Source organism: Vigna unguiculata, chromosome 7, assembly GCF_004118075.2.
Source record: "Vigna unguiculata cultivar IT97K-499-35 chromosome 7, ASM411807v1, whole genome shotgun sequence".
Taxonomy (NCBI): domain Eukaryota; kingdom Viridiplantae; phylum Streptophyta; class Magnoliopsida; order Fabales; family Fabaceae; genus Vigna; species Vigna unguiculata.
In genome coordinates this window covers 24,642,088-24,652,259 of record NC_040285.1, presented here as the reverse complement: position 1 = coordinate 24,652,259, position 10,172 = coordinate 24,642,088, and the positions used below count along the sequence as shown (strand labels likewise).

The 10,172-nt window shown below is 29.8% G+C and overlaps 1 protein-coding gene across 2 annotated transcripts; it reads right to left on the bottom strand.

Moving 5' to 3' along the window:
* Positions 1 to 428: 428 nt before the first annotated feature.
* Positions 429 to 4,617, bottom strand: LOC114191793 (nuclear envelope-associated protein 2-like). Of its 2 annotated transcripts, none has more exons than XM_028081186.1 (6): positions 4,448 to 4,617; positions 3,593 to 3,915; positions 3,268 to 3,375; positions 1,494 to 1,955; positions 1,240 to 1,341; positions 429 to 886 (listed from the first exon to the last, which is right to left on the bottom strand). In XM_028081186.1, the coding sequence occupies exons 2-6, from the start codon at positions 3,785 to 3,787 to the stop codon at positions 713 to 715; spliced, it is 1,041 nt and encodes a 346-aa protein (XP_027936987.1). In that variant the 5' UTR covers positions 3,788 to 3,915; positions 4,448 to 4,617; the 3' UTR covers positions 429 to 712. The 2 variants fall into 2 exon arrangements, with proteins under 2 accessions (XP_027936987.1, XP_027936988.1); XM_028081187.1 differs by having other exon boundaries at positions 3,593 to 3,885; positions 4,448 to 4,595.
* Positions 4,618 to 10,172: the final 5,555 nt, after the last annotated feature.

Here is a 10,172-nt window from a genome sequence, read left to right as displayed (position 1 = left end):
AAGAATTATCTCCAAATCCACCCACTTTACCCTCTAAATCCACTCAAAAAAACACAAATATTCATCCACCTAAATCTACACAAATTCATCTTCACACCCTCCCGCCATATCCATCTACACAAAGGAACACACCCTAAATAAAAAAGTAAGCTAGCCAATACGTCAAAGACATCTAAGAGCAAGAATGCATTGGATACCAATTCTAACGTTTGGAGAAAATAACAAGGAAACACCAAAACAGCAATCAGGCAAATCTTACAAACGCATTGACTTTTAAACCAACGCATGTGAGCCACTTTTCTAATATCCAAAGCAGAGTAGACATTTGCCAGCAGGGCATACCTAAAGCACATTATTAAGTTGCTTTTTTACATAATTCTATAGAAATTAGTGCGAACCACCGTCACCATGGTTACATTATGATCACGTTAAAGAACCATCACATCACTTTCTTTTCTGAGAAATGCATGAACTAAGCTCAACTAGCACAACAAATAGTAGTAATGGGGCCATAAAAAATGAGAAAATGCAACTACAGGAAAAATTGTGATCCTAATGCTACAAGTACATACTGCACAAGCTAAAGCTAAAACTAGTTTATCTATAAAACTGCATTTCTACATCCCAAAAAGGCTTCTACAAGTTCTCTAGTCTGCAAAAGTATATAGGTAGCTCTCTATACACAAGAATTGTTTTGGATTCAAGAATGGTTTCATCGCCTTGAGAATACCACCAAGACCAACATGGACATAGAGACCACGATTTTGAATCCAGATGTGTCCCAGAAATTCTGATTTTGCTTATCTGCACCCACAACTTCTCTTTGTTGCTTTGCCGCTAATTGATCTCTCAGATCTTTAATAGCTTTGTCCCGTCGCTCACCCATCTGTTCACAAACCCATAAAACGAAACATGAGATTTGAACAGAATATTAGTAAACAAAGGACATAAACTTCACTAAGCTGCTTAAATAAGGAGGGTTAGATTAGATCATGAAAAGTCGTGAATGATGGTCCAGTAGCACATAAAAAATCATTTTTTTTCGATATCACGTTTCGCTCTTTCATGGTTCAGTGCAAGTTATTGTTTTATTGTACAAAACAAGAACAAAAAGTATCTCTCGAACCAAAAGTGCATGCCTGGGTATTTCTTTTTGTAGGAACACGTTTTCTCAGTAAATAAGCAATTATTTCTTCAATAAGTTGAGCCAAACACACTGCGCGCAATAGATAAATTTACCCTTTGGAGTTTTCGTGTTTGGGAACGAGCTTCCTGTAGACAAAATTCCAGCTTCAACACCTTCTTCTTCAGCTCCTGATCAGTACGCCGCTGTTTCTCCAACTGTAAGTTAAAAAAACATCAATGCCATTAAATTCATCAGCCAAGCATCTCAAGAACAGACTAGTATGGAATCAGAGTGCGTACTCTAATAACAAGGAAACACTGAACAAATTAATCAGTATCTCTCACACCTGCAAACCGAGATAGTTTACCTGTGACTCTAATTCCTTAGTCTTGATCTTCCAGTGAGCCGACATGATCTTAATTTCATCCTTAAGTTTTGCTATTTCTTCGTCCTTAACACCTAGAAGCTTATTCATCTTCTCAAAATTTTTGGGAGAAACCTCATCTAATATTTTCCGCAGTTCACAGTTCTTGTTCTCTCCGGCTTTTGCCAGAGCGTCCATAATATCGTGCTCAATTCTCAAAACTTCATCTTTCAATTGGTTTTGTGAAGATTCCCTTGCCTGAAGATCCTTCTGTAAATTGTCTAGTTGCTCCCCTAGCCTTAGGACACGAGCCTCGTGCTCTCTCAGTGAACCATTTTTCTCATCTAGTTCTTTTAAAAGTTCTGAACATTGAAGCTGCGCTGATTGAGCTGATGCAGCACTTGCATCAGCAGTTTTCCTCGTTGCTACAAGCTGTGCTCTAAGGTCATCCAACTCCTTCAGATACTGTATCATGATTACATATATGGTGTGAGTAAATGATACTCAGGCTACTATACAGAATAGTTTCACTTTCGAATTTATGCAGATAAACAATCACTCATAAACTATGGATTTTAGAATATATTTATAATAAAGCAGCACACAAGCTTGTAAAGTAATCGGAGAGATGGGATATACTTGAGATATATAAAAAGGGTGTATGATAGCAGTCAAAAAACGAGTGCCAACAATGAAGTTACTTAGCATCTTAATGTTCAGTGATTCGTTAGGGAATACACCGGAGGTTCAGGCATAATCAATATGTAGTGCTTTTCATGTTGTCCATGATAAGTGCTTGTGCTTTTCATGTTGTCCATGATAAGTGCTTGTGCTTTTCATGTGAGTTAGGTATAAGAGTTTTCTACAAGGTTGTTTTTGGATGAAGTCTGGGTTGAGTAAAACTACGTGAAAGAATACTTGGTTTGAGTTCATAGAGATTGAAACTCTGTACAAAACTCTCAAACTCTATTACGCTTACAACACACTCTAGAATTAAAAGTTCTCTGACTGATCTATAGTCAGGTAATTGTAATTTATTTTATGTAACAACAGTGATATCGAAAGATCCAATTAAGAAAAATACAATTTTAAGGCTACAACTAAAAAAAAATAAAGACCTAACTAAAATTTTCAAATAATTTAGGAAGATACGGAATAATTTAATTGATATAAAATGAGATGCTGATCTACAGCAATCCGTGATTTATGCCAAATGTTCACGATAAATCATAAAATTGTTGCCATTACTAGTCAGAGAAGTGGTTATGGCTAATTTTCACTCAAATCAAGGTACAAACATGCATCTTACCCTTAACTTTATTTACTGAATTTCCATTCTATATTCGAGTATCCTTGTTTTTATTTATGCAGCCAACATGATAGACTAATCTCTACGTCAAAGTCGAATAATTACTGCACAAAATGTTGCATGAAAAATATTGAAGAACAATCCACGGTAGAAAGGGGGTATAGTAATAATATTTCGGTGGGATCCGCTAAGCTAAAACGAAAGAAATCAACCAGTAAAATAAACATCCCAAAATTTGGGCATCGATGTGTATATTGTTGAATGAGGAAAATAAAAAATCTAGCAAAATTAACACCAATTCAGCCATAAAGGCAAGTAAATGACACAATTAGCGAATGGTGAAAACGTTTAAAGAAAGTAAGCAAAAGATAACAATCCTAATCAGGCCACTAAATAAGATCAACAGATACGCTAATAAATAAGAGTAAATAATAATAATGAAAGGTAAACTCCAGAGAAAGTGTAAACCTTCTCAGTAGAGGAAGCTGAAGCCTGAAGCTGCTGGTCTTTTTGTTCCAAATTCATCTGCAACCTGCCAATTTCCAGTTCCATATTCTTGGCATTTGTCTCTGCTTCCTGTGAAACAAAATCTATAAAAAATAGCTGGACCGAAAAAAAATTCAATGATTTCTCCCTGACCCCACGACCCCAAACACTAAAAAAAAGTAAAAATAATTGACATCAAAGTTCTAGCACGGCCAAAAAGAGAAAGAAAAAAACAACAAAAAAAGGGTTATACTGAAGATAAGTAAAAAGACAGAGGAAACAATCCAAAAAGACAAAAATCTCGTACCTGTCTTGTTAGAGTTTCTCTGGCATACGATTGTTCCTGCGACGAAAGACGACTACGAAGCTCCTTCAACTCCGCCGCTAACGACACCACGTTGCGTCTAAAACTCTGTTTCTTTTCATTCAAATCCTGTAACGACGGATCAACTCCCCGGGCAGCTACAGATGACGTCGACGACGAAGATGGTTTCTCAGACATGGAAACTCAATATTTTTCAACGATTCCAGCAATGGAAGTGTGCTACGTCGTATGCCCCAAGTCAGATCCTATGGACCAGGGACAAGCACTTCACGGCCCTTGAAATGAAAGCAATTAAAACTTCATTCCTACATGTGAACACGGTAGTTGAACATTTAATTTAATAAGAACCATACCCAAGGAAGAAAAAAAATAAATGAAGCAGGTCAACAAATAAAAATAAACACTAATAAAAAGTGGCTTAGAAAGCACTGGATCTTCTTTTCACGAAAAGGTTACTAGATTCAAATTCAATGCAACGCTCTAAAACTTGGTTCCAGTGAAATTTCGAGAAATTTGTTTTTTTCTGACAGTGGTTGCACCAGGCATCCCCTCCCTCCATAATTGAGAGGAGAGAGAGAGAAAAGAAGAAGAAGCAGTGACCCGCCATGGGTCTATCTGTCATTGTCCAAAAAATAATAATTGCAATAATAATAAATAGGATCAGGGAAGAGACGTGATCGAAATTAATTGTTGTGTCTACTGCTCCTAACAAAGTTTCACAATAATCTGAATCAAATCCTAAACCCATCATATCAAATTAAACAGCAATTCTCAGCACAAAGAGAAATTTAACGAACTAATCTACTGAAGAAGAAAACACGAATATAGCACACATACCAGATTCTGAGTTGAATCTTCGGTTTTCTTGTTCCGAAACTGTATCTGGTTCTGATTTGAGACGAAATAGTAAAGCTGGAGAAACAGAAGGAGGAGATGAAATGAGTTGAGTAACGATTCGAGTAATGGGAATCAAAGAGTCATGTCGCAACTTCGCTACTTTTATATTTTAATATAATTTTAAATCGTTTCTTGTCTCATCTGCGAGTAATAGTTGGCTGGGTTTGCGTGACATGTCTGTGTCTTACGCATGAAACAGCTTAGGATCGGATTTGGATTTTTTTTTTTTTTACTTTATGTAAATGTAAATAAATAAAATGAATTGGGAAAAGATGGCCAACGAGGAAAAACTCGGGTTATTTAATGAATTTTAAAAATAAAAATAGGAACGATAATGTTAATCAATGAATTTGGTCAATCAAAATATTTAGTGTATTATATTAGATTAAGTATTTTTAATTGCTTTATGAAATATTTTCGTGTGAGTGGGGTTACTGGAGTTAGTTCAACATAAGAATTTGAGTTTAAATTTTACTGTTTGTCTGATATATGAAGATTATTATTTTCATGCGTACTAATTGATATGTTACAAAATATTAAAGGTATATTAAATAATTAGTCATTAGCAAATAGTAGTACTGAATTGTTAATTATTTAATTTAATAAATAAAATGTTTAATAAATATATTTGTGCCGCACGACATCAGGTTCGGGTTTCCGAAGGTGAGGTTTGGCAATTCCGAAGCAACAGCTGGAATGGATAATTGATTGTGTTGACCCGAGAGGGTGAGCGCGGCAAATACAAATTTTAGGGTTTTGAAACGCGTGGATGTGTGTGCGTGAGCTTTTTATTGTACATAGATTTTAGTTGTACGAGAACGCTGAATGCACACTGAACTATCAAACTGCATTTAAAGGATTTGAATTTTCAAATTCAAAAACTTATTTAGCCATTCATTGGTTATACGTGTGTGGCAGGTATAGATATATTGGGTATCTCCATGGTGATAAGTTCAAGAATTTAATGTTGTATGATTTTTTGTTGGAAATGTAAAGTGAAATTTAAGATTTTTGTTCTTTAATAAATTTTGAATCAAAAACAAAATTATTTACAAATTTTGAAAAATTAAAATGTAATAACAAATTTTAAAATGCGAAGATTTTTACATTGTACAAGATCAAAGTTAAAATGTAATAACAAATTTTGATATCTATGTTAGATTTTATTGTCTTGTTGTGAGTATAAATTTTGTTAATATAAAAATATAGGATGATGAAAATACGTAAAGCCTTGAACTTTAAAATGTTTTCTTTTTTTCTTTTTTATCTCTTTTATTCTTTTTTTACTTATTTTGTTTTTTTTTTGTTAATTATCTCCAATTCTTCTTTTAGATATCATCTTTAAAAAAATAAATAAAATCCTCTATCATACAACACTTTATATGTTTTAAAATTTTACTTAAACAAGTTTCAAAATTAAATTGACTCGATCTTTTTTCAGAAGTCTTGAAGCTCATTATTAGTTTAATAAGTTAAAAAGATGTTTAAACAGTAATACTCCTCACTCAAACTAAAGACAAAATATTTGAGTGAAAGAGAGATATCCCTTTAACTAATAAAACTCACTACTATATTTGCTAATGATTGTAGAGATAAATATATGTATCTAGGTTCACAAATAGATCTCTCAAATATGCAAACATCATGAATAGTGAACTCTAGCTCTTTAAAATTCGCATAAATATAGAAAATTTGCATGTTTTAATCTATTAAAGCTCATACACTTTGCTAGCTTTATATATTTGCAGCCTAGTTTGTCGACTTCAAATTACAGTATTTTAGACAAAAGTGTTGCTACAAAAGCAACCAACTAAAAAATAATAATTTTATTTAATTTGGCAGTTTTAGTTCAATAGAAATTGTTTTAACTAATAAAAGGAATAAAAACAAATGTCTTTCTAATTGATAAAATTGAAGTTTTTTGAATTATTATCTGAACTTATGAATCAATTCTTTGTAAGTTTTTTTACAAATCAGGTATGAATTTAAAAAAGGATTGTTCACTTTATGCTCTTAACTCGTCTAATCATTTAAAATTTATTGTGAATTAGACTTTAAATGAGATAAACCAATCCATTTACTCACTATTGTTAAGTTGAATTGGACATATACGTGACTCTTCAGGAAGAAAAAAATGAGATATGAATAAAAAATTTAGTAGTTTAAATTATTATTATTATTATTATTTAATTATAGTTAAGTTAGTAATGGTTAAAGATTTTTTTTTATTCTGACACAATACATATTTAAAATGTTAAACAAAATATATGTTATATCTCTTATAATATATTTTTTTTCTATTATATATCTTATATCTCTTATATATTCATAATTTTTACAAATTCTCAACATTTATAATATTTCATATTATAGTTATATGACGTATAATATTTCATATTATAATGATTCTTAAGATTTTATAAGTCACAATTTAAATTAAGTCCGCATCAAATTCTTATTATCAAAATACAGCTTTAAGTGAATGTTTATTGTAATTATATTAATTAAAAATAATGAATACACATTATATAAATATTATTTTAATATGATTTATTTCATATCTAAATTAATTATTAGAATTTAAACACTGAATTGTTTAGTTAAGAGTTATGAAATCTGAGTAATCACAACTTTGTTATATATTAGGATATATTTATTTTCTTTTCTTTTTTTCATCAAATAAGTTAAATATGGATATAAAATCGGGCAACTGATATTTTTCTAATCAATAACTAAAATTTTAATAAATAGGTACACATAATAGAGATTATATAGATAAAGTCATTCTTTCAGCATTGTGATATTATACACACTTTATACCATAAGATAAAAATAAAAAATAAATCATATATCTTAATGAAAAACTTGTCTCGAAAATTCTTTTTCAGAAATCTTTGTTTTGAAATACATTCCAAAAAAAATAATTAAGAAATTATGTTTTTAAAATACTTTTTAAAAAATTTTGGTCCGAAAATTATGTTTCAATCTCTTTTTCCCAAAAACTTCTGAAAAATTGATTATGGTTGCAAGAAGAACTTGTAGGTGAAAGAAGTAAAAGACGAATAAAGAGGTAAAACAACAAGGTTAAAATATTTTTTTGTCTAAATTTTAGTCAAGTTTTGTCAAATCAGTCATATTTTTTGTTTTGTGCTTAAATAGATCACAATTTTCGTTAATTTTTATTTTTTGTTTTGCTAACACTGTTTAAATCATTAATGGTTATGAGCAGTGACATCCCATTGAATTTCATTCAGAAGAAGAACCTTATAAAGATTGCATTGATTCTTATCAAAGAAAAACAATATTAAGGGAGGTTGTTCAAAGAGGGACAGGTCAAGTAAATGGTATTCCTGTAATAATTGGTATTATGGATTTTAAGTTTATGGGAGGTAGCATGGGATCCGTAGTAAGTGAGAAAATCATCAGTTTGGTAGAATATGCTATTAATCAACTTTTACCTCTTATTCTCGTATGTTTGTCCGGAGGAGCGCGTATGCAAGAAGGAAGTTTGAGCTTGATGCAAATAGCTAAAATTTCTTCTGCTTTATATTATATCAAACAATTAAAAAATTATTCTATGTATGGATACTTACATATCCTACTACAGGTGGGGTGACAACTAGTTTTGGCATGTTGGGGATATCATTATTGCCAAACCAAACACTTATATTGCATTTGCGGGTAAAAGAGTAATTATGTGTCACTTCATATTTTTTTTTTAAATGTTCATATGTCAATCCAACAACATGTCACATGTGAGAGTTAATATTTTATATTCAATTTAGTCACTAGATTCGTTATTTTTATACAATTTAATCATAATTTTTCTTAACATGAATCAATTTTGTAGACCAAAATTAATTTTTATATTAAAATTCACATTTTTTGTTAAATATTTTTATTAAATATATTAAAATTCTCATCATTATAACTTTTATAGAAAAAATAAATTTGGTTCAAATTTCGAGGGGACAAAATTGTTCAATTTTAAAATAAAATTGAGACTAAATTAAACAAAAATAACAAATATAAAGACTAAATTGAATATAAAATATTAACTCTAACACATGGATATTGTTAGGTTGACACGTCAATGATTTAAACGATGCTAGCAAAATGACTAAATTGAACAAAATTGACGAAAATTATGACCTATTTAAACACAAAAATAAAAAAAGATTGATTTTACAAAATTTGATGAAAATTTTGACCAAAAGAGATATTTTAACGAAATAAGAATTTGAAACTTTCAATAGCTAATGCAAGCCCATTGGATTATAGATCCCTGAACAAGCATACCCTTGTTATAATCCAATATTATCATTCTCACCATTTTTTCTTTGTGTTCTTTCATAATTTTCTTCCCCTATTTTCATATCAAAAGTTATCTATTTTGTCTTTCTTGGAATTTATAATTCAGAAGTGATTGTTTTCCTTAAAAAAACACTTTCTAAAGGTGAAAATAGTTTTTAGATCGTATAACTCAGAAACTAAATAACTTTTGAATTACATAATTCAGAAGTCATTCTTCACTTCAAATAATCTGAAAAACTTTTAATTATACAATTTGAAGTTTATTTTATTTTTGGATTGCATAATCCAAAAAATGATAAAGTAGGAACTTCATTTATATAGGGGTGCAAAAAGAGACTTATGGAGGTGTAGGAAGAAAATTTATTCCTCCTATCTTTTATGAATTGATAGAATATAAAGTCAGCCCACTAAGCATAATTATTGGCCTTACCAATCATCTCTACGTACGTGCATCAAATTTCTCAGCTTTTTGTATCCCCAAATGACCGAGAGAATAAATATTATTTATACTTTTAGTGATAGTAAAAGAATAATAATATTTAATTTCCAATAAAAATAATTTACTTAAAAAAATGAAGTTTTTAAATTCAAATATCAAATAAAAAATTCTTCTATAACAAAGATTAGCACAAACATGTAATAAATTAACAATATTGATATACTAATTAAGGTTTGTGTTTAACAACATCATTTATTATCCAAATAACATGAAATAATTTTTTATATTTCATAATTTTTAAGATATAATTCCATATTTGTAACTCTAAATTTTTTGTAAAATATAGTTTAATTGTCAAATTTTTGTTAAGTTAATATGTAACAAAAAGAAGAAATGTTCTTTACTTTGTATTTTTTTTTCAACTCTTTACTTTATAATTACTTGAGCCAAGATTTTATTACGAGTATACTCATTTCTAAGAGTGAGTGAATGTCTTCTTATTAATTATTTAATTTTATAATAAATTTAATTAAATATAATAATCATTAAACTAATACATGAAGGTATTAAAAAATATTATTTTCTCTGTGTTGAATCGTGAATGCTTGATTCACTTCAAATAATTATCTCATACAAATTAAATAATTCATATAGTTATAAATAGGTTTAGAGTCTTCATTTGAACAATTTTTTTTAAATGTAAACTCACATCATCTTAATATATATATATATATATATATATATAGAGAGAGAGAATATCTACACAAATACGAATGACCTAGCTTTTTATTATTGACTACTTTCACCTACATTATCACCTACTCTCTATGTAACATATTATCATAGTAGATGAAAACCAAAACCATAAATCAAGGTAAGGTAGATTTAAAATAATTGAAGCACCAAACACTT